The sequence below is a fragment of the Filicampus tigris genome, chromosome 2 (genome assembly GCF_054856515.1).
Source record: "Filicampus tigris isolate MCC_2025a chromosome 2, RoL_Ftig_1.0, whole genome shotgun sequence".
In the NCBI taxonomy this organism is placed as follows: Eukaryota; Metazoa; Chordata; class Actinopteri; order Syngnathiformes; family Syngnathidae; genus Filicampus; species Filicampus tigris.
In genome coordinates, this window is record NC_141218.1 from 544,960 (window position 1) to 569,231 (window position 24,272).

At 45.2% G+C, this 24,272-nt stretch overlaps 5 protein-coding genes across 11 annotated transcripts in view; 4 read left to right on the forward strand and 1 right to left on the reverse strand.

Annotated features, from left to right (window-relative positions):
• The first annotated feature begins 339 nt into the window (after positions 1-339).
• LOC147150695 (ankyrin repeat domain-containing protein 46) lies at positions 340-5,429 on the forward strand. 2 transcript variants are annotated; one of them, XM_086017925.1, is made up of 4 exons: positions 340-475; positions 1,842-2,184; positions 2,450-2,608; positions 3,819-5,429. In XM_086017925.1, the coding sequence occupies exons 2-4, from the start codon at positions 1,874-1,876 to the stop codon at positions 4,033-4,035; spliced, it is 687 nt and encodes a 228-aa protein (XP_085874051.1). In that variant the 5' UTR covers positions 340-475; positions 1,842-1,873; the 3' UTR covers positions 4,036-5,429. The 2 variants fall into 2 exon arrangements, with proteins under 2 accessions (XP_085874051.1, XP_085874052.1); XM_086017926.1 differs by lacking the exon at positions 340-475 and adding an exon at positions 551-780.
• Positions 5,430-5,700: 271 nt separating this feature from the next.
• Positions 5,701-10,356, forward strand: LOC147150696 (placenta-specific gene 8 protein-like). The gene is made up of 4 exons (XM_086017927.1): positions 5,701-6,261; positions 7,013-7,150; positions 8,361-8,506; positions 9,964-10,356. The coding sequence occupies exons 2-4, from the start codon at positions 7,015-7,017 to the stop codon at positions 10,099-10,101; spliced, it is 420 nt and encodes a 139-aa protein (XP_085874053.1). The 5' UTR covers positions 5,701-6,261; positions 7,013-7,014; the 3' UTR covers positions 10,102-10,356.
• A 1,490-nt stretch (positions 10,357-11,846) lies between these two features.
• Positions 11,847-16,694, forward strand: tada2b (transcriptional adaptor 2B). The gene is made up of 2 exons (XM_086024448.1): positions 11,847-12,176; positions 13,592-16,694. Exons 1-2 carry the CDS (start codon positions 11,859-11,861, stop codon positions 14,759-14,761), a joined length of 1,488 nt encoding a protein of 495 aa, XP_085880574.1. The 5' UTR covers positions 11,847-11,858; the 3' UTR covers positions 14,762-16,694.
• Positions 16,695-17,558: 864 nt separating this feature from the next.
• Positions 17,559-18,976, reverse strand: grpel1 (GrpE-like 1, mitochondrial). The gene is made up of 4 exons (XM_086024449.1): positions 18,809-18,976; positions 18,219-18,357; positions 18,063-18,144; positions 17,559-17,983 (listed from the first exon to the last, which is right to left on the reverse strand). The coding sequence occupies exons 1-4, from the start codon at positions 18,862-18,864 to the stop codon at positions 17,637-17,639; spliced, it is 624 nt and encodes a 207-aa protein (XP_085880575.1). The 5' UTR covers positions 18,865-18,976; the 3' UTR covers positions 17,559-17,636.
• A 4,036-nt stretch (positions 18,977-23,012) lies between these two features.
• Positions 23,013-24,272, forward strand: part of sorcs2 (sortilin-related VPS10 domain containing receptor 2) — a 78,802-nt gene continuing 77,542 nt past the window's right edge. For 5 of the 6 annotated variants that reach the window (XM_086024438.1, XM_086024440.1, XM_086024439.1 and 2 more), the window contains exon 1: positions 23,017-23,476. In XM_086024438.1, coding sequence (XP_085880564.1) covers positions 23,096-23,476 — 381 coding nt within the window. In that variant the 5' untranslated portion in view covers positions 23,017-23,095. Of the gene's footprint in view, positions 23,477-24,272 lie in introns of all 6 variants that reach the window. The other variant, XM_086024446.1, reaches the window with a different exon arrangement.

The window sequence follows — 24,272 nt, forward strand, 5'->3', positions numbered from 1 at the left end:
CTGCAGAGGGGTTACACAGTATTTGGTTAGGAGACTAAATTGTCCTTAGGTGGGATTGTGAGTGTGAATTGTTGTCTCTGTGTGTGACTTCTGCTGTACTTGAGATGACTTTTTGATTTTCAAAGTTGCAACGGAGTCCAGGACAGATTTACATTTGTGTACATTTAAAAAAGAGAGAATGACAATGAGCTCTTCTGTGGTGAGATGAAATCGGCTAACAGATGTTGGATTAAAAATATGGCCAAAAAACAGGCCTGTTGTTAAAAGAACAAGACCTTGCTGGAGTAAAGCAATTTTGAATTAAAAAAAAAGAACAACTAATGGTCTGACAGATAGCCTTAGTTGTAACATAATAGGCCGCTAGATGGCAGCAAATCACACCAAAACAGAAGAAGACACCAACAACACAGCTCGTAGCGTTAGCTGCTAGGTAGCTAGCTGATATTTTCACGGCTGTTTTGGGACATTTTAACAGGTACACCACACAAGCTAACACAGCTAACATGCTATCTTCTACCAGTCATTCGCTCATTTATTTGATTCCGTTGGCGTCGAGTCGCATGTACGCTCATATCGATCCGGCCGGGCTATTTAGCTTGCAGGCTAACATTAGCTCATTAGCTATAAACAAGCTTTTTTTGACGTACGCTACTTTACGTTAAGGATGTGATGCTTCGTTTTTGTGTTTTATGTGTTGTCTAAATTAAGGCTGGGTGAATGACCTTAAAGTCGTCGATTTTTTTTCCCCCCTTCGCTGAAGGAAAACGCGATAAACGTTAGGCAAGCCCCTTCGCTTAATTCCCATCTGTAAAACTTAAACTCAATTGTATTGTTTGGCTTTTGACTCTGCGTGAGACTTGGTTCTGATTCAACCGTTTTTGTGATTTTTATTGTCTTCATTATTACGCTGTTTTATTGTTTGTTGTTGTATATGACTGACTTTTGCTCCACGTCCAGCACTTTGCGGTGGTTGTCTTAAAGTGCTTTATGAATGCAGTTGAGTGAGTTTATTTAAACGTGATGTGATGTCTATGAGATGGAAGGGTAAGGGAACAGAGAATCAAAGGAACATTGCAGATGAAAGGGTAGGAGCCTTAAACAGGTCAGTCAGTGTGTTGGGTGACCGTGTGTGAGCTGTGGCCGATAGCAGCTCCTGAACGTATGTGCATTCTGTAAAGGACCTGAAGTGCCTCGGCAAATGTGTCATCCGTCCAACGCAAAAAAAAGGGCGTTACAATATTTTCCCCCAGTATTAACTAGCATAATGAAATGTTTTGCCCCTTACAGATAATGTGAACATACATTTCCTCTTGAAAAATGTCCCTTTTCTCAAAACATGAATAGTATACATCCATTATCGATAGCGCTTCTCCTCACAAGGGTCGCGCTGGAGCCTATCCCAGCTTTTCGACGGGCAGTAGGCGGGGTACACCCTGAACTGGTTGCCAGCCAGTCGCAGAGACAAACAAACATCCGCACTAGGAGCAATTTAGAGAGTCCAATCAACTTACCATGCATGTTTTTGGAATGTGGGAGGAAAGCGGAGTACCCGGAGAAAACCCACGCAGGCACGGGGAGAACATGGAAACTCCACGCGGGGAGGCCGGGGCCGGGCTCGAACCCACGACCTCTGAACTGCGAGGCGGGCGTGCTAACCAGTCGACCGCCGTGCCGGCCTTTTTTAAAAACGTGGTTAGAGATGCCACGGAGTAGGCGGCAATGCCAACCGCGCGGATCGGCTCTCTCACCCTCTTTTAATGTCAAAATGAATCCAGTCGGTCTCATTCGCCGTAATGTTTTTGTTTGTGCATTGGCAACTGACATTGTCCCTTCCGATGCAGGTACGCTGGAATTTTCTGACACCCACTCGGACATGTCCTATGTCTTCATCAACGACTCGTCGCAGACTAACGTGCCTCTGCTGCAGTCCTGCATCGATGGAGACCTGGCCTTCGCCAAGAGGCTCCTGGAGACCGGCTGCGACCCCAACATCCGCGACAACCGCGGTCGCACCGGCCTGCACTTAGCTGCGGCGCGGGGCAACGTGGACATCTGTCGCCTGCTGCACAAGTTTGGCGCCGATTTGCTGGCGACTGACTACCAGGGGAACACGGCGCTGCACCTGTGCGGCCATGTGGATACCATCCAGTTCCTGGTGTCCAATGGGCTGAAGATTGATATTTGGTAAGCGATGCAATGTGTTTTTGGACACGTCACATTTACAGTGCTACCTTGACTTGTGAGTGCGTCAACAATACACGGCGGAGCACTTTCGTTTTGACTTTTGAATGTGAAATTCATTTAGTTGTGAAAAAGTTGGAAAGTTGAGTCAACGGAGTCACAAGCTCGGTGATGGATGGATGGAAGGAATGAATCTCTGAAGTCAAGGTACCACTGTTTACGGCGCGACCCGGTCGCTGGAGCGTGACGTTTGCGCTGGTTGTCGTAGTAACCACAACGGCTCGACGCCGCTAGTGCTGGCTAAGAGACGCGGCGTCAACAAGGACGCCATCCGTCTGCTGGAGGGACTGGAGGAGCAGGAGGTGAAAGGCTTCAACCGAGGAGCCCATTCCAAACTGGAGACCATGCAGATGGCCGACAGCGAGAGGTAGGTAGGCTTTAGGGCTGAATCAAATTCATATTGGGGACAGCGTAATGTAAAAAGCCTTGGTGTCGCTTAATGTCTGGAAAGCGTGATGGATTGTCGGCCAAATTCATGTGCATAGCTCTCTTCTCTATGCCCGCATCAAAATGATCATTCCAGTGTTGTGGCTGCCATGCGCATGAAGTGTTTTTCTCTCCATAGAAAAAGCTTCACGTTGCTCGATGTCAGAAAACTGCCACCGGTCGCCACCAATACGCATGTCTACTTGTGCCCACTTGAACCTCCGAAACTATGAGCACGATGGCCTCAAGTGTTTTCCTCTTTCAGCGACATTAAGCTGTGGTGAGCACCTTTGGAGGAGAAGATGTTATATGTCCGTGAAACTCCAAAATATTGAGGCGATTGAGCTGATATTTTCTCAGGTTGAAGTGGGCATAAGTTGATGTCCACAATCCACATACATTTTGCTGACGATCGATCGCTAGTTTTGTGATGTGCAGCTTTTTGACAGTTACCTTAGTCCTTTTAGATTGTCCCTTCCATCAACATCGCAGTGTAGTAGAATTAGGGATGAATGATTTTGAAAACGAATCGAATTGGATTTTTTTCCCCTCCACATTGCGATTGTACGCAAGCGTGGAACTGCCAATGAGGAGTAAAACATTTTAATTGGGAAGTACTTTCAAACGTATGTAAATCACTTCGACCGTACTCGCAGTATGTTGGACCGTTCTGACAAATACGTTTGAACTTACTTGTAGGCTAAATGCTACAAACGGAGCATTTTTTCCCCCTTAATGCCACAGGTTATGCCTGAGTTCAGCAAGCAAGCAAGTAAGTAAGTAAGTAAGAAGAGAAAAAAAAGCATCCTTTTGAAGCGTCGACTATGACAACTTCACACGTTCTGCCAAACAAGTGTGGCGCAAACAGAAGTCAGTAAATCATGCATCAGATGACAACAATAACGCAAACAAATCTGGCGTTGTCATGAATCAAAATGTAAACAATGAAAATGCAGCAGGACAAATGTAAGCGCTTATTAGAACGCAACATTGAGGAAAACAAATCGCCATGAAGATTCTTTTTCCAAACGGTTGAGCCCGAGCGGCTGAGCTCAGAGCGCCCCTCATGCCCCCTGCCCCCATGCCCCCCATGCCCCCATGCCCCCATGCCCCCATGCCCCGGGAAGTGACCGTCTCCCGTGTGCCCCCAGTGCCATGGAGAGCCACTCGCTGCTCAACCCCAACCTGCAAAGCAGCGAGGGCGTGCTGTCCAGCTTCCGCAGCACCTGGCAGGAGTTTGTGGAGGACCTGGGCTTCTGGAGGGTGCTGCTGCTGCTGGTGGTCATCGCCCTGCTCTCCCTGGGCATCGCCTACTACGTCAGCGGCGTGCTGCCCTTCTCCACCGGCCAGCTGGAGCTCGTGCACTGAAGGAACCGAGGAAGGAATTAGCCCCAGGTTTTATTGGCTGACACGCCGGTGCTCCCTGTACTTTTTGTATGCAAGTATTGCTACGGAAAAACGTCAGATATGTCAAACATTTCATCTCTGCACAAGACGCCTTTTGTTAACTTAAACTCGAGTAGTGCTTCTTGACTTGACCTCTCCTTCTTTTTATGTGGCGTCGTCATCCGCAGAGCTTGGACAGAGTAAGGAATACAAAGTACAGATATCTGCTTTCAGATGGAGGAGGTATTCAAGCGAAAGTCAACCCAAGTAGATTTTTTTTTCAAGAATATGTTCTCCGCAAGCCCGCTAGTTGAAACGAGGCATTCGGACAAATATTTCACAAAGAGTTATTAATCCAGCCGTTTTTAGCCATCTCCGGGGGTGGCCATTTTGCCCCTTGCGGCGACTGAAAATGACATCACAACTGCTCAGGGCTCGGGTAAGGACCAATCGCGGCTGACCTGTTTCCTGAACCTGGGCCGTGATTGGTGGTTACCTGAGCCCTGAGCGGTTGTGATGTCATTTTCAGTCGCCGCAAGTGACAAAATGGCCACTCCCGGAGATGGCTAAAAATGGGCAGATTTTGCCGCTTAACACGTATCTCATATTAATCATATTGCCTTGTTTCAACCAGTGGGCCTGCATAGAACATATTCTTGAAAAAATATGTTTGGGTCGATTTCCCTTTAAGTCAAAAAACAAAATAATTATTCATGCCTCAGAAATGTACTCAAGTACCTTTGTACTTGGTTACTTTCCCACCATGCGCATGCAGCTAGACGAACAGCTCCTCACACAACATACAAATATGTTCCTTGGCCCCAGTTACTACTTTCCTATTAGCCGGGGCCTATATGAATTTGAAATAGTTGACGAAAGGTTCCGCAACAAAAGTGAATAGGTGATTTTGTGAAAAGCGAACCACGGATAACATGAGAATTGCCCCTGGATGACTTCACTTTACTGAACTCAGTGATTGTAACGGAAATAAAATGTCCCTCTCTTACTCTTATTTCACTAAATATAACCGCACCTGCTTTGAGGAAATGATGCACTTGTTCCAAGCTGTAAATTGCTCGTGTTATGTACCTTTTTTTTTTTTTTTTTTTAAATATAATCTCTCTCACCCCTGTATTCATTCTTGAGATGCCAGCAGAGTTTACATTTTTTTGGTGTGCCGCTCTGGATGAGAACACTGTTTTGTTTTAATAGAGACATCCCCCTCCGCAAACATGCAACTCTGTCTCGGCGTGTTTATTGTTTATATTGTTTTTTCTTGTAATATTAATAAATAATTGAGAGCCGTGTCAATGTTAGGCGTAGTGAACATCCCATGTGAACACTTGGCAAATACGAATAAAAATGTATGATTGCAATCGTTACGAGTTCTCATGATGCCCCATTTGCAGATATTTGGACAAACTGAGTGATTCTTAACGGGCAAGAGCAAAACAGATTTATTTCTCTAAATGCATCTTGGTAACAGGTAACTATATAAGGTCTATTATTAAAGGTTCACACACACACACACCCGGGTCAAATGCCAGGTTTTTGTGCTGTATGCGACCATGCAAGATAACAAATTGCAAAACGTTTTCCACCATTAACATGGTCTCTGTGCAGCTCCTTTGACTTTTTATGTCAAAAACTGCATTTGAACAGGATTTGATTTGAACATCGACTTTTTATATCCACTATAGATAGATAGATAGAGTCATCATCCCATGAGCAAATTTAAATAGTCAAAGCAGAAATAGTTACACATGGACTGACAATCATAGAGAAACCAGCAAAGTGACAAGAAACACAGGCGCAGCAGTGAGGAGGAACTGAAAGAAATCAATTCTAAGCAAGAAAAAAAACCTGTCGAGAAAAATGTAATCTGATTATGCTACAGTCATATTTGCGCCAAAAAAGTAAAATAACGACAGTGCTATAATATGCTTAACCTTTCTGTAGTATTTCCAAAAATATCTACTGTATGTATGTAGCAAATCCAATTTGGGGCCGTTATAAAAGTGAGTATTCTGAATGTCAACGTGTTTTTTTTCCCACTCTCCCTTTAGGGGAGTTGATTTATTTAGCCACGGGGGAGATTTGGAGGCTGGTCTGGAAATGGAAACTTTAGTCGCAACTCGCAAAGAAGTTTGCACTTGACTGCTTTTCGTGTTCTCTTATCAGGAGTCCTCAACACACGGAGGGAAAAAGGTAAAGACTCGTCTGCATCTTGTTTTTTTTAATTTTGAACCATTTGTCTGATTTATGGTTGTTAAAAAAACGTCGCATGGTTTGATTGAATTGGCTCCAAAGTTGATTCAACATGACGAACTTCAAAGACATTTTGTATCATTTTCATCTCGTACGAGATTTAATGAGGGTTTTATGGACTTGTATACATTTACAACGCATTATAGTGATGATGACTTAATAAAAAACAATAAATAAATACATGTAATGCGGCCTGCTAGTTTTCATACTAATAAACGTATCTTATAGTCAAGGGTCATCTTTGAGCGTGGGGATTCGGGGCCAATTTTAGCATCGGAGCGCCTAACGAGCTAGCCTCGTAAAAACGTGACTTTCACACCAAGGTTCTATGCATGATTAGTAATATTCATTTTGGTTATTAGTTTCTTCTTTAGTGTGTGAGTGAAATTTGTGAAAATGTGTGTGTGTGAGTGAAAGTGCAATTTGGGTGAAACGAAACTGAAAGAAAGTGCACACATGGGTTTCAAATTACATTTGCATTTCACTATGGTTGACATTGTTGCCCATGGTCAAGCTAGTTGGCTTGTGCAAAACTGCAATTTGTATTAGAAATATTATATTCACCGTTTTATTCTTCTTCTTCTTCCTTATTTTTGACTAGCAAGCAGGTTTCTTTCAGTTACACGGCAAGTACAAAGCAACAAATGAATGAATTGACTATCTCAATTGACACACGCTCTGTCTCCTCCAGACATGGCGCAATACCAGCCCTTTTCCCAGGCCATCCACCAGCAGCCCACCCAGGTGGTGACCCATGTGGTGACCAACGCATTCAGGCACTCCAACTGGAGCACTGGCCTCTGTGATTGCTGCAGCGACATGAGCACTTGTCAGTCACGTTCGGCTTCATTTTAGCATCAGAATCAAGATTTATTGGCAGATGTATTATTGACACTATTGACAGATTTATAAGTATGTGAAAACACACAAGGAATTGGTCTTCCCAGTTGCACCCCGCCCAAAGAAAGATAACGACAGTGACCAACAGAGGGAGAAACAACGGGAGGCCTGGCGGTTCACCGTTTAGTGCCCTGAGATCGTAGATATGGAAGGAAACGCTAGGGGTCGGGAGGAAACAAAGACAGACTCTAACCATTCTCCTGGAGCCTGGAAAAAAACCCCCATTAAATAAGACATTACAACAGAACGCTCCGACATGCACATGCGGAAGAGGGAGAAGGCAAAAAAAGCGTGGCCGCCCCCTCCCAGGTGCTCTGTCGAGCAGCCAAGGCGCTTCGAGCCATCGCATCCGCAGACCAAATAACGGCTGTTTTGGGAACAGGCTGACAATAATATCGGTCGACCTTGAGTCTTGACGGGGGGCATTAATTAGCCCGATTGGCAATCAAACGCCAACATCTCCGCGTTGTTCACCATTTGCCCTCAAGGTTGAGTGCTGAGCGCTCATCCCACACCATCCATAAAGACCGGCAGCTTGTTCACTTCCATTAGAGCCGCTCCCTTCGGCTGACTATTTACGATTAAACAGGGACCGCCGACTTCAAACAGCAGGATGCCTGTTGCCAGAATTCCTAAAAGGTAGATGTCTTCCACGAAAGACAGAGTAGACAGACGCACCGCACCGTCCTCCATGTAATGCAGCAGAATCGGCAAATCTCTGCCAATGATGTGGCGGGACCAGCTGACCAAATCCATGGCTAGTTTTCGTCAAAAGAAATGCGGCGGGAGGCTGGGGTGATCGTGTACGAGACAAAGCTCGGCAGGGAAGACAAGGGAGGAGAGGAGCAGAAGCGTCTGCCTGTGTCCAGAGCCAAGCAGAAAAAAGTGGACTAAATAGATTGGACTAGATAGAATTCTCATTACGGATGGGGGGTACTGTTCACTTGGATGTGACTTGGACAATACATTTACGGTCTCTTTTTCGAACATTTTCCCTGGTGCAATTTGCAGATAACGTTTGCGTGCTATACATTTGAATTGAATCATTTTTGAAACAAGTACAGGTTTTGTTGGGGTTTTTTTTTTGGGGTCTGATACCGAAACGCCAAGTTTACACTATCATCTCGTGTGGTTGTCAGGTTGCTGCTGCCTGTGGTGCTTCCCTTGCATGCAGTGCCAGACGGCCAGCGAGCACGGCTGGTGCTGCGCCATGCCGTTGCTTGACTTCTGCTGCATCGTCTCGTGCCTCCTCCGCTCCTCCATCAGGGAGCGCCACAGCATCCCGGTAAAAAGATGGCCGCCGCCAAGGAAGGGCGGGGGCCGGGGGGTTGGGTGGGGGCTTTCGGGGTTAAAGGGGCCAAGATGAACCTGAACAGATTCTTAAAGTGTGGTACGTGTGCTCCCTCTAGTGGTACAGGGAAGAATCCGTGCTTGAGTACAGTTCGGTTGTATTTAACTTTCAAAGTACTTCTGTACATTTGTAATTATTGCTACTGTTACAATAAACTCATATGATGTATTTTTCCCAGATTATGACAATAATGTCCAATTTTGAATAATCCCCATGTTTTAACAAAGGAATTTCAAAAATACAACTTGAATTTTATGCCTTTTAGTCAGAGATTCTCAAAGTGTGGTGGCACTAGCGGGAGAACCACTGCCTGATTACAGTTCAGTTGTGTTTAACTTTTAAGTTCAATACAATTGCATCCATGATACAACTCTTTGACTCCCATCGACGGCAACCGCCGTCAACGAAATCCTAACGAGGAGCATTTGCCATCAGCTGCGTTTTTATTTTATAGGAAAGGATGGAGAAAAGTCTTGGCCAACTCTGGTCAACTTTGATCATTAAACTGGGAAAGTAAAAACAAAATACTAGCTATGGCCAACAGATGACGACAGCGTTGAATCTTTGGGTGCCCTCACTGTGTATCAAAACAATGGCTGACACTTGTGAACATGGCGGCTCTCTGGAAAATCAACTGTTACAGGCAGCTTGTGGTAGTGGAAGTGTTTGTCACGTCAAATCTTATACAAAGGGTGGCACATAACAGAGAAAAGATGATGGTGATTATTTAAAGAATTTTAATTCATTCATTCTTTCATTCATTCAATAGATTTTAGAAGTAGACGCAATGATGTCATGCACAGTACAAATACAACCACACGCACATAGAAGCACACGTATGTATGGTATGATACATGCGCACACGCTGCTAAATACTACTACTACTAAATAGCGTGCAAATAGTTTGTAAAGTTTGTCAACTGTAAAATTGTTACACGGGCGAATATTTGTAAATGCATTATTTTTGATGGCGTCGTTGGTATTTTATAGAAGAAAAGGACGGCTCAGATGTTTGACACGTCACGAAAGCAAAATTCATTCGCATCAAAGTCACTGTTTTGCATAAAACATTTCTTTTCTCAAAAAGCTTGTTTTCTGTCCAGAATATGTGATCTGGGAGACAAAAACACATGTTCTACTGAATACTCCAAAAAATGGAATCAGGTAGAAACATTTTGTTGCCTGGTGTGAGAAGAGAGTCTAATCTTTTGTTTGCTAGTTTGTGTATTTTCGAAAGCTCCAAATTGGCTGGCACTCAAGGGGCTCGAAGATTTTTTTCTATGGGCCTGGCATTGAACGAATTCTACAGTATTTGTTTTGAAGCATTTATGAAGTACAACCTTAGTTGAACCGTTATGCACACCGACGAACCATTTGTGTGGTGCCCGCAGGGTTCGTGCTGCGACGACTGCTGCAAGCTCATGTGGTGCTTCCCGTGCGCATGGTGCCAGATGAACCGCGAGGTGAAGATCAGGGCCAGAGAGGGCACCATGTCCACTGTCACCACGCACGCCATCAGGACAGTGTAACGCCTAGCGACACCCGCCCACTGCGCGCTCATCCTTGATCTATGTTCCTAGTTGCCAGTTAAACCGACATTCTGTTAGGTGCGTTGACATTTCTATCCTTATGTGACGGTGCCATTTCTATCCGCATGTGACGGTGCCAAAAGTTTGGATAATTCACGTTGTGCATTGCAAAGCTTTCTGTATGATGCTGATGATGAACGAGTGCATGTTTGGTTACGTTTAAAGCACATTAAAAACAATTCCAATCACAAGATACAGTAACGCTTCCAGGGTTATTTATTTTCGTGCGCATACGCTTTTCCCTTGCTATATCTCGTGTTCTGGAAGTTTCACAGTTTATTGCGATGCTCTCGAATGCAGGAAAGGAAAGTTAACAGTTTAAGACAGAAAGAGGAACAACAACATCATTGTTTTGTTAGGAAACTGGTTTCAAATTCACTAAGCAAATCTGCATGTTTCATTTCTTCTTTTTTTGACAACATAGTGTGAGTCGGACCTTGAACTCAGCAAGCTGCCAAACGTCCTTGACAACAGGAATTGAGTGGGAGATTGTCCTATTATGGGAGTGGGGCAGTACCTCCCCAATGTAAATAATCACTTTATTTATTTATTACTTCTCATAGAAAATTGCTTCACACAGTTCAAATAAACGCATTTCACATTTAACCCCCTGGGCGCTATGCTAGACATTTGTATCTACTTTGGTTCTTTGAAAAAAGACCTAACAGTTGAAGATGTTCGGGGTTTTTTTTTTTTTTTTTTTTAATGTTTTGTACCAGATTACGCAATTTACCGTTGTATGGGCAAGGGGGCACTCATGTAACCTTGCTTTTACAAAAGAAGCATTTAATGGCATACTGCACTCCACTGGCGCAAGAGAATGACGTCATTTTATTTTGAGAAATAGTGATACCCTCTGCTGACCGTGGGGAAGAATGACTTTTAATTTATAATAGTACTGTTGGTAATACAAGAAAAAACGTGTGGGTGGGGGAGGGGGGGAATCACATTTCATTGATGGAAACCCGTTTCCATCAGTAAAAAAACAAAAGGAAAGGTGGTTGACCTAAGTCATAATTATGAGACAGTTTCACTAGTCAACAAATGTTTACAATTTTTTTTAAATCAGAGATGCAAGGAAACATTTCTTGATGATTTTTTGGGAGATTCGGAAACCGTCCTTGTTTTTTCTCTGGCACATCAGGTTTTCGTAATAATACTATCAAATAATCATATTTAGGAACTATATAGGTTCAGCAACAGATGTTTTGTTTCCTGAAATGTTATAGCAATAAATTACAGTGCATGGTAAAATCCGTATTGCGCAAGGTTTTATCGGTCGAATGTAAAAAACAAAAAATGAAAATATCTTGAAAACTGATGTGCTTTAAATCAGCATCAAAATACGTTTGGGGACAAATGAAGCCATCTCTGATTAAAATTGGCTGTTGACCAGTGTTATTATTGTGTTTCCAAAAGTATAAAACAACACACACAAAAAACTAGGAAGTGTGGAGGAAAAACTTGTTTAAATATGTTTTCCTTTGTTTGTTTTTTTAACCGACGTAAACTTTTTTTCTTTTCCATACTGTAATTTTGAGAAAAACAAATGTGTGTTGTTTTTTTGGTTTTAATTTTGGGATGGGGGGGCTTGCGCATGCGCAGTCCCACTTTATCGGTCGGTACTAACAGGCCTCGTCCTGTAGAGGGCGGCGTCGGCCTCTCAAAGCGGTGCTGGCGTTCGCACTTCAGTGCGCATGCGCGTGTGTTCTGCCTCCAACAACAAGCAGCGAGAGCCAGGCAACATGGCCGACCTGGGGAAGAAGTACTGCGTGAACTGCCTGGCAGACGTGACCAATCTCCGGCTTCGCTGCACGGACTGTCCCGATATCGAGCTGTGCCCCGAGTGCTTCTCGGCGGGCGCAGAAATCGGCAACCACCGGAGATGGCACGGCTACCAGCAGGTCGACGGCGGTCGCTTCTCCCTCTGGGGTCCCGAAGCGGAGGGAGGATGGACGAGCAGGGAAGAGCAGTCGCTCCTAGATGCCATCGAGCAGTATGGCTTTGGAAACTGGGTACGAACTTTTTGTACGTCACTGACGTTTTTCGGCACGCGTGCAGAGGGAGCAAACGTACTCGTACTCAGTAGAAGTACATGTAGCTCTTAGTGTACAATGTTCGGACTGATGTTAAGTAAAAGCACAGATGCGGACTGATGTTAAGTAAAAGCACCAATGTAGCCAAATGCTAAACTACGTTTTTGTAAAACTGCAAATTATTTGCAATATCCGTTTTGACAACTTGGCACAACTAGAAAAATACTACACTCAAAATAGTTGCTAAAGTCGTTCTATTTCGATAAAGGGGTAGATTAGAACATACAGATTTCAAATGGAGAAAAGAAAGTAAAACGTCATCAGGAAAATAAGCAATTTAGAAAGCCCCAAGTAAAGCCAATATCAGGTATTCAGAGACTGTTCCTCCATTTAAATACTCTACAACCTTTATCGGTTATTTTCTTTCAAGGTGAGTGTTGCAAAGGTACAGAACATTCCATTGGAAGTGAAGCTGGGCAACTTTGCAAATGTATCACATTCAAGCATCTGTATAAGCATTTCATTTATTTTAAAGTTCAACTTTATCCAATTGTATTGGACAATGAGTTTTAAGAACAAATACATGGATGTTGCGTTAAATATGACTCCTGCGTCCAACCCGAACCCTCCAAGAATTAACATGACGCCCCCTTCCAACCCGATTCAAAGACACCTAATCTAGTTCAAACGTTAAATGAAACTTCCAAAGCTTAAAAAACAAACGGACATTTTCTAGAAAAGATCGGTGCGCGCGACCTTGCTCTTCAACGGTCCTCAGAGCTGTCAGAGCCTGGTCCAGAAAGTAAAAACCCTGCCACAGGTTGGCTTTAGCCACAGGTGCTTGTACGCCAACAAGCTCCCCGGGCTCATTTCCCTGTCGGTTGGATTCACACCTCTGTTGAATCCAGAAGACTTGCGTGAAATCTGGTTATTTTACACAGGACTATGCAAAAATGTAATTTCCCCAAATTTGAGGCAACTTTCGCTTTTGTAAATTCCTGGTCGAATTCCATTTATTCCAGCGAATGGCTGTAAATGATCATACGTTTCACCATGGAACGCGTGACGCCAAGCGTGCTCGCTTCAAGTGCTTTCATTGAAGTTCACTGTGAAACTGACTCATCAAACAAAAGAGAATGAAACGCGGTATATTCAAACACCCAAAATGTTTCACCAATGAAAATGCATTTCATAGCTTATTGTTAGCATAGGCTAATTAGCATTAGCATAGACGTGATGATTGTAAACCTCGGAACAACAACTTTAACTCAAGTAGAGAAATTGAAGCAATACTTTGACTTTAAAAAAAGATTTGCCCGACCACGTGGGATTGTGAGTATTTTTGCCACCGGTGTTTTTTTTTTTTTTTTTTTTTTCTCCCCCCCGTTGCTTAGGAGGACATGGCCGCTCACGTCGGAGCCGGCCGCACTCCCCAGGAAGTCATGGACCACTACGTGACCATGTACATCCACGGCAATCTGGGAAAGGCCTGCATTCCCGACAGCATTCCCAACCGGGTGACGGACCACACGTGCCCCGGCGGGGGGGCGCTGTCGCCCAGCCTCACCGTCCCGCTCCCGCCTCTGGACATCAGCCTAGCCGAGCAGCAGCAGATGGGCTACATGCCGCTGCGCGACGACTACGAGATCGAATACGACCAGGACGCCGAGAAGCTCATCAGCGGCCTCTCGGTCAACTACGACGACGAGGACGTGGAGATCGAGATGAAGCGCGCCCACGTGGACATGTACGTGCGCAAACTGCGCGAGCGGCAGCGGCGGAAGAACATCGCTCGGGACTACGGCCTGGTGCCCGTCTTCCTGGGCCGGGACAAGAAAGAGACGCGGGACAGGGACAAGTCGCCGGGAGTGGTGGGCGGCGCGGTCGGAGCGGGAGCCGGCGCGACGGCGGCGGGAACGTGCCCGTCGGTTCCCACCGCGCCGAAAAGGAAGATCAACAAAGAGGAGAAGGAGCAACGGGTGCGCCTGCGGGGGCTCTGCCAGTTCATGGCCCATCGAGAAGTCGAGGAGCTCTTTGAGAACATGCACAAAGAGCGCGCGCTCAGGGCCAAAGTGAGGGAGCTGCAGCGCTGCCGCCGCAACGGCATCGCCCGCCTGGACGAGGCGGCCGAGTACGAGGCGGCGCGTCACAAACGGGAGAAACGCAAGGAGAACAAGAGCGTGGTCGTCTCCAAGAGGGGCGGCGGCGGCGGCGGCGGCGGCGGGCTCGGCTCCGGGACGGCGCCGGGCGGCGGCGGCGGCGGTGGCGGTCTCGGGGCGGCCTGCGCCGTCAAGGAGGAAGCCAAAGAGGGCGAGTTCGCCGCCATCGAGAACCTGACGGGCTTCGAGCTGCTGTCGGACCGCGAGAAGGTGCTGTGCAACTCCCTCAACCTGAGCCCCGCGCGCTACCTGACCGTCAAAACCATCATCATCAAAGACCACCTGCAGAAGAGACAGGGCGTCCCCTCCAAGAGCCGGCTGCCCAGCTACCTGGACAAAGTCCTCAGGAAACGCATCGTCACCTTCCTCACTGAGAGCGGCTGGATATCCAGAGACGCTGTTTAGACCCGAGACGGGGAGGGAGACAAAGCTACTGACTCGCACTGACCGTCGTGGTGGGTGACGTTGTGATTGTGCACGGCGGCAGCGGCGGCGGCGGCGGCCCTCGCTGGCCAAGAAATACAGACAAACACACCCCTCCCCTCCCCCCCCTCCCCTCCGGCAAACCCGTTTATCGGACGCACTGGCGAAAATCTAAGTTGAATGAAGAACAAATATGTTCACTCCTTACAAGAAATGGCAGACGTCACTTGGAGTGAAAGGAAACGACCAGCCCGCGGGCACTGTGATTGTTAGTCTCAGTCGACAGCAGGTGTCAGTACAGGACAAAATGGATACAAACCTCAAGGTTTTTCTGCTTTATTCTTATTCCATAAACACAATAGGAGTCCCCATAACGGGATTTGACGAGTGGCGGCGCATAGAACATATTATTGCAAAGAAAGTTTTGGACTGCCACTTTAAGCACGGTGAAACGATGTGTTCCGGACCCACCCGCAATAGGTGAAAATCTAGATATTTTTATGACTTAACACATTCAGTTAACTCATTAAAACCCACTTAAATGTACTAAAACACACTTTTCTAAGTATCGCATTGTCGATCATCGCCCTGATAAAACCAGTCATTTTTCCTGACCAAAAAAAAAAAAGATAGATCTTTTTTTTTTTTGCCTTGAACTTCTCCTCAGGTTGCTGGCCAGCTCAGCTAAAATTGGCTAACCCTTAGTTCAATAGATCATTCAATTCTGCCCCTGAAATGAAATTATTAATCAATATGATCAACATTTTCTTCAGTCTTTCATGTTTTCTGAAACTGAAAAAATGACCTAGGCCAGTATTTCAGGAGAATGACCATATGTAAACACCAAAATGTTCTACCAAATCATATACTGTAAGAGTTAAAGTTGACTATCTTAATGCTAAATGCTAAAATATAGTGTGAAACCCCATAGACAGGCTAATTCAATTAGCATGGATGTTAGAGTAATTATAAAGTTTTCACGCATTTAACTAGGATATGGATTTTTTTTTTTTAGTCAATGTTGATTCTGAGATTTGGCAGAACAAAAGTCAGATAGCAGATTAATTGGCCGATTGATAATAATCAAATAACTTTTGGGGGCGGGGGGGGGGGGTCCCTTTAGGCTTATAACATTAAAGGTATGAATTGCAGGCAGAAAAAATACTTTGGTGTTTAGTATTTGATGAAATATACAACTGAGAGAAAAATTGGCCTAAATTAGCAAAAAAAAAAATGTTTTTAATTTCAGCCAATGTTAAAAAAAATAATATTGGCCGGGCCATCATTTTGACACACACACACACACACACACACACACAGGGAACTTCTCTGCCTCCTCTTGTTGCTCTTAACTAAGCTGCATTTGATCCAGTCGAGCTCGGAGCTGCCTGGAATGTTGTGGCACAACGTGGTACTACACTGACGGCTTGCAATTCCAATTTCGGACTTGCCTGTGTTATGTAAAAACGGTCGCGTAAAACTACGCGATGCAGTGTGGGTTCACTGTATTTTCATATCAGGACTAAGGACAAACGAGCCATATTTTGCTGTTTGCAAAGGACAGGATGAATTGTCAGTATTTTGGGTCCATCACAAGGGGTGGGAAATTGCCTCAATTTTGACAAGTCATTAGTAAATGAAAACGATTGAGGTCTATGAATTGAAACACTTGGCGGCTTTTTGCCTGACGACATTTTCATCCTGACCCACAACTTATTCTGACCCTTTCTAAATGATGTACAAATGGAAAAAGGTGAATGACTAGTGACCTGTACAGAATTTTCCATCATGGAATTATTTTTTTGTAATAGCTTTTGTAAGTAAAAAATGAGTTTTGTATTGCACAGATGAAGCTGCCGGCTTTGCTGTCCTGGTATGTATGGACATGTATTAAACATGGAAACTTCAAATTGTAGACCTGTCAAACTTGTCTGATTGACTGGATGCCATTTATCTGTTCCGGCCTCTTCACCCCAAAAAATGTTTTTATCATGTGTTTGATAAGCGAACTGGCACTTTCTAATATTGTATTTTATACAAACAATTAAATAGAATGTAAAGAAGAATACAGGTTGTGCATCATGATTTAATGCTTCAGTGTACTGCAATTAATTTAGCTGCGCCTGTTGTGCCTACCTTGGCCACATGGGGCAGTGTGAGTCGTACAGACAAACGAGTCAATGCTCCTTTCAGTGACTCTAAAGCTGCATTCGTTTTTTGTGGATGATCAAGATTATATGAGAGTGTTGTGATGACCGTCTACATGTGTTTTTCACAGTTTGTGTTCAAATATCAATGAAGGGTCATCGATACTAATCGTTAGCACAGCCATTTTCAATTTTCCATTATGTTTTAGCATTAAGATAGCAGGGGCATCGGTAAGGCAAAGTTGTTTGCAATACACATTTGTGTTAATTTTAGTTGAAGGCGCTATCTCGGTGAGCAGCGAATGCTTGCAAATATCGCAAATGTTGTTCTTTGGCCGGGGTTCGTCAAAGGTCGCAAAGACATTGGGAAGATGCTCGCAGTTTTACTTGAGCAGTCCTTTTGAACCTATTCAAACGAAAAACTGTGACAAGTCAAACCGTTTTTGCAACTTTCTGCAACCTTTAACAAACCCCGATGAAAAAACAGCATTTGCTATATTTGCAAATACTCACAAACATTTGCAGCTCATTGAGATAGCATCTTTGATTTCATTCATATCATTTTTATGGCTGGCAATGTCTGCGTTCTAACTGGTCCTGCCCATTCAATCAATTCAAAAGACGGGACTATGGTCAGTTTGGTCAGTTTATTGTGACGTTCAGTCCAGTGACGGCGAGCACGGCAAATGTCCGCGTGGTCCTCTGCTTTCTTAGGAGGCTTTGGCCACGCCAACCAGCGCCGGCCTGAGGGTGCGCCCGTGAAGCTTGTAGCCCACTTTGGTTACCGCGGTGACGGTGCCGGGCTCCTTCCCCTCAGCGGGGGCGTGGAAGAGCGCCTCGTGCTCATACGGGTCAAACTTGTGGCCGTACGGGTTGAGCTTGACCAGGCTGTGCTTAGCGAACACCTTCTGGATCTGGACCTCCGTCATCACGAGGCCATCGTAGAGGTTCTTCAGGTGAGGGTTCCGACTCGTCACTTCCTCCTCGGGCACGCTTTCCTTGGCTTTCTCCAAAATGTCGGCCACCTCCAGCAGGTCCTCGCAGAAGCCTTGGATACCTTGGGGGCGCAGTATTTGGTTAAATGCGGCACACATCGCACAGTATGAAGTTAAATACAGTGTTTCACTTGCGTTTACCATATAATTTAGCTTCTTGAATCATCCTCTGACTCCTTGTCCGCAGGTTCTCTGTATCCGCCAAGGCGCGCTTGTATTTGTCCTACCGAGTGACAGAGGAGTGGTCTGATGAGGCTTTTTGGGACCCACGGTTTCGTCAGTTGGCGTCCGACTTACAGTCATCTCCTTGAGCTGCTCCTCCAACCGCGTCTTCTCGGCCAGGGCTTTTTCGGTCGCGCTCTGTTCAGCGGAGGCCTCCTCTGAGCCGTGTCCGTTCTTCTGCTGGGTGACTGTGCATAACCGCCGCGAGGATGATCTGGGTTACAAAAAAATGTACACAAGACCTGTAAATTATTTGCACATGATGCATTGGGCTGATATAGAAAGAATTAACATAAATGTGGTTTGTTGCTGATAGTTTTGTAAAATACACTCTTAAAAGTTAAAACAATATTACAAGTGTATTACTGGAGGTCCAGCTGACGTAATTATGCGTCAACAATGACGTCTTTACCGGCGCGCCAATGACGTGTTCGATAACTATCCTTCGACTATCGGATGAATTATATAGCCCACTTTATTAAAATTCCAGGACTAAACCTCACCACTTGAGGTAGTATTCGCTTTTCACACCAAGATATAACAGCATGTCACTCGCGGTATGTCAAATTATGTCATCATGCTCTCTCGCGATGCTAACGCTTACACACTATTCACGCACCGAACACCTCGACATAGATTTTAAGTAAAATTGGAAAGTTGCTCACCTTACAACGGTGCGCAAAGCTCCGAGTGAGAAACTCCGTATGCACAAATTCGCCATTTTCCGACTTAATTGGGCAAGCGAGAAGCCTCCTTGAAACTCACGCCTGATGGTACGCAGTAAACTGATAGCCACTGTCGTGCGGACTAACCAATGCGGTGTCAGAAGAGGCGGGACTTATGTTTTTTTGACCAATGGTATTTAGGAGAGGATATGACAACAGGATATCGTTTGGTTGCGCCAGAGCAAACGTGAAAAACAGCACACGTGATCAAGGACAGTTGATTTAACAAAAGGTTAAACAACCACAGGTTAGTGTTGGGTGCAAATGAAATAAAATAAACAATAAGGGTATTAAATTATTAGTAATAGTCGTAATGGTCACACATAGTGCGTACTCTTTAAATTATGTGTTTTTTACGTACAAAGGTGGCGAAGGCAAAAGTACATTACTTGAGTAGAAGTGCAAATATATGTGTTAAAAAATATACACCAGTAAAAATAATAATGGCGGATTCGAGTAAAAAAGTACAGACTCTTGGTGTTCTAAAGGGCACAAATAAAAAAAATACTGTAAATTAGTACTCATTTTGCTACCTTTGCAAATACTTTTTTTTAAAGAAAGAGCTTGCAAAACAACAACAACAAAAACAAAAAACGTCTCTGCTATGTCCTTACTCCTAAACCCTTGGGAAAAAGTTTACTAAACTAGAAAATGCAATTTCTTTAGAAGTTGGATGTGAATTGTGAGGCACTGAATACGAATGCTGTGGATTAAGTGGAATGGATTCATTGAATTGATTCATTGAAAAGTATTCAATGTGAGGTTTGAATACAAAGTGGATGGTGTAAATGATTATGTAAATGTGGGAAATCTCTCAATTTGTCTTTCTGTGTGTGTGTGTGTGTGTGTGTGTGTGTGTGTGTGTGTGTGTGGGTGGGTGGGTGGGGGGGGGGGGGTTGGGGTGTTAGGGTAATGCATGGGATCAACCCGACCCGGAGCGGAGTTCGAAATCCGAGCGCTTTCAGGGTAATTAACTCGACTTGCCCCACTCCAAGAAAAGCAGCAATTTTGTAGATAGTGAACACTTAAAAAAAGAGACTTCAACTTGTTTAATGCCAGTCCCAGTTTACTGTCAAACTTAACAGAAAATAAAGATATCACATGTGTATGTTAAACAACCACACAACTTTGTCTTCCGCAAGTGTAACACTAACACACGATACAATACAATAAAATACAAATTTATTCATATAACGCGTTCAATATAAAAGTCATAGATGAGCAAATGCATTGCATCGATGCTCATGTTATCATATCTCTATATCTGCGAGAAAAATGACTATTATTGCAGTATACCGAGTCGCTTATGACGCACCAACTGCCTAATTATTTACGTTCCATATATGTCATTAATGTATGCTGTACATTAAACATGTAAACGTTAAAGAGTGCTATTTTCCTCATTAAAAAGCACATTTCATGTTGTTCAATGAAATGGGAGCGCAGGGTTATACCAGGTCAAGAGTAGCTGGTTTATCTTGCCAGTGCAAAAAAGAAGAAAACATGATCAAGGCTGTTCAATTATTCATGTCTAGCGAGCCTTTGCCTTCCCAGACAGCGAGACCTAACAAGTACGCGCTATTGTCCAGAGGATCCTCGTTTGCTCGTTCAGTCTTTCGGTTGTCTGTCTTGACAGCCACGCATCGTGACAGGCAGAGTAATAAATTACTCATCCGTTAGATGGTGCTGTTGTCCTCAATGCAACTATCATCTTTGTGTTTAACTAAACAGGCCCACATTCCACATTTGGTCGGTAAATTGACTGTGACCCCTTCAAAAGATTAATACAGTAATTGCTTGTAGATGCCTTCAGGTTACGCCAATGCACCACTTTTGTATCAGCCGGGGCTTTGTCGTGTGGAACAGAAGCTCCTCCCCGCACTTCAACATAGTTCCTTGGCACCAACATGCCTCCCCCAAGAAATGGCGCCAAAGCACTAGTTTTCTGCGTCTCATTGTTTTCTCTCTTTCAGGCCACTTTGTCATTCAAGCCCGGCGAGGGGCACCGTCCGTGTGCTCCGTGGCCTCGCTGCAGGTCCCGTGGGCGTGGTGAGTCATTAAACACATCACTTATGATTCCGGATGACACGGCGTGACGGCCGAGGCGGAGCTTTTTAAGTGCTCAGCCTCAGTAAAGGGACGGGAATTACTTCAAGGAGTGAGGGGAGTCGCCCACCTCATTATCAGCGCGGAACATTCCATTAATTTGTCTTCCACGGCAGAGTGTGTGTTTTAACTTTGCTCCTCCTAAATGTCCTTTATATGGAACAGTAGCAATCAAATGTGTTACAAAGTCTTAATCTGTGATCTGTTCCGGCCTGGGTTACATTATTGATCTTGATCCATGTTAGTAATGCTGGCTGCACTTTCCCATATTATTGAGTTTTGTGTTCTGCAAAATTATTTCTTTATTTAAAAAAAAGTGACATGCTGAGTTGAGGTGAGAGAGAGAGAGACCAAAACGTATCAAAGAATGACAGAAAAGTGAGAAGGTGACGATGACTCCTCTCTCACCTCCATCAAATATTAATGCTGCTGTTCTTCTTCTTCCTCGCTGGGCAGCGGATAAGAACCCACGGTTACAAAATGAAAAATCTCAGATCTGAGAATCTGTTATTGCAGCACTTCTGAAATTGGCTGAAATCACTTTTATATAATAGTAATGAGTTCAAATGCAAAAGCAGACATCTTCATTTTTGGGGTGAATTGAATAGAATGAGTTATATCATTTCTGGTTCCGGCTTTAAGCTAAGTTCAAATGTATGAAGCAACTAAGAGGCTAATCTGGGAAAACTGTAGCTCAGGGATGGGCAACCTGCTACAAGGGGGCCACATGGACCACGCACTTCCTAAGCAGATGTAGGACAAAAAGTTTTACGCTGTGTGTATAAAAGATCCACTATCCTAACCCAACAACAAAGGGCTTGAAGCAAAGAACAGAAACACATCGTAGATTCCCATTATGCTACAGTTAGAAAATAAATAGACCAATTAGTAAGCAAAGAGACCAGGTGTATGAGAAGATATAAGACTGTTGATTGTTGTCATTACAAGGAGGCAAAAGGGTATTTGACAATTGTGAACATTTCTGACATTTCCACGATGCAATTCAATGCAAATGCATCCGCTATCCGGTGCAAACAAACGACCGACGACGTATTGCTTTTGCGATTGTTATAGTAGTAAAAAACAACTTTCATCACATTTTGAAGTCAAAGTAATGCTGACAAATCAAATTGCAACGATGCAAAGTCAATGCACGGACCACAAGGAGCTGCGTCTCACGGCATTATTTTGGAGGTATGTTGTGTTCATTACCTTATCTATTATTGATTTGGGGTATAGCGTTCAACTAGCTAATCAGGTGGCCTTGCAGTTGGCTAATTTTTGCTCATTTGTGTGTGCTGTACATCACAACAAAATAATTACAGGTAGGGCAAACAATACAAGTTCACTGGGTTCACGTGGGAGATACCCGTGTGTGTCCCCCTGTCCCCGACTGCCCCCGACTGCCCCCGACTGCCCCCGACTGTCCCCGACTGTCCCTGCACTGTCCCCGACTGCGGCTGTGTCTTTCAGTCGCTCCACAACTGTGTTGCGTTCATGTGACAAAGAAAGAGAGAGCGACAGGCCGGTGTGTGTGCGGAGGGGCGTATTATTTTCATGCGTTTAATCGTGCATCTTACGGATCGTGTCAACATTGAGCACAGTAAACTGTAAAAAAAAAAAAAACAAAAAAAAAAACGTACATCCCAAAGGGCTCTTTTTGAGAGAGGGCGGAGGGGCAAGTGCTTCAGCTGGCACCACCTGAGGTCGATGTGTGCACGCCACTGGACAAGGCCCAAAATGTTCACGTAGCTACTGCAACTATAGAGTTACACAAAATGCTAAGTATTATGCTTTGTGGATAAAAAAAAAACCAAACAAACAAGTGGTGAGTGCGCTCAGCGCTACAACTGCTGTATTGAACATGACGCGGCTGATTGTGTGGAAATTCAGTGGCGGTTTGCGGGCCGCCCTAACCCAGCAGCAGGTGGCGCCAGTGCGCCGTCTTGCGCTCCAATTTGGCACGGAGAAGCGTCCACGTTGTTGCCACTACGTATCTCCGCCCGGTTCGCCCCCGCCCCCGCCCCCGCCCCCGCCTCCGTCTCCGTCTCCTCAGCACACAACACAGTACACACCTATCCATCTTCCTCCAGTCTCCTGCTCCGTCGCCGGCCCCAAAGCATGGCCCAAGCAGCGCTCGCCGCCTCCGCGCGCCTCTGCGTCTTGCTCTTAAGCGTCTCGGCGGTGACCGCCATGCCGGGACCCGCGCGCGCCGGGGACCACCGCGGGCCGGACGTGGGACGCGGAGGACGCGCGGAAGGCTCCCCGGCGGATGGAGGCGAGGACGCGGCCGGCTCCGAGGGCTCCGAGGGCTCCGAGGGCTCCGACGGCTCCGAGGGCTCCGACGGCTCCGAGGGCTCCGACGGCTCCGAGGGCTCCCCCCGCCTCAGGAGAGCGCTGTCCCGGGAAAAACAAATGTCGCTGCAAAGCAGCTCGTTCGTGCTCAAAGGGGATGCGACGCACAACCAGGCGATGGTCCACTGGACGGGGGAGAACAGCAGCGTAAGTAGCCCAAGCGCCCACACCCTAAAGCTTTGTGCCACCCAGTCCCATGCACCATCCACATGATGGGAGACAACTTATTGTTCTCGGCGTGCATGCATGGAGACACGTGACGCACCCTGCGTGGCTTCTTTACGCACGCAGGTGCGCCACCTGGATGTATTGATGAGCACCTATTTGCTCATGCTGTGCTGTTGTTTGCCTTCCTTTGAGGAACTGACTCCACCACTCATTATATTTCTATGGTTGATCATTGTTGCTGGCTTGCTCAAACTGAAGCTGTGTTCATCCGGTTGCATGTGGGTGTGAAAAGTGTGATCGTTCTATTTGATGTCTGTTGTAGGTCAGGGCTGCATGCCAAACTTTCCAAAAGAATTTCAAGGACGCAAAGGCCACTTTAATTTGTATCACAAATCAAGTTCATTTAATTTGGGTTTTTATCTCAAGGCACTTTGAGCATGTTATTTCAACATTTAGAAGACAACCAATTGGACCCGATGTAATGATGGGCGAACAATAGGCACAACGACAGCTGTAAAACCGGCAAGCTAATAAGCCATCTGTGTAGGTAAAGCAATGCGAAGCAATTCTGTAGTGTTTTTTGTACTTCCAAAAAAAAACCAGATACAACAAAATTGGGGCGGCCGGGTGGGGTGGGGGGTGATTTCGGGGTAGCCAGCAGCCCTGTACCCCACTAATATAGGTCCACCCCGTGCTGAGAATCCATCTCCACATTTAGAACCAAAACAAGAGAAGTGTTTAGTAAGCTGACCTTGACAAGCAGCAAATAATGGAG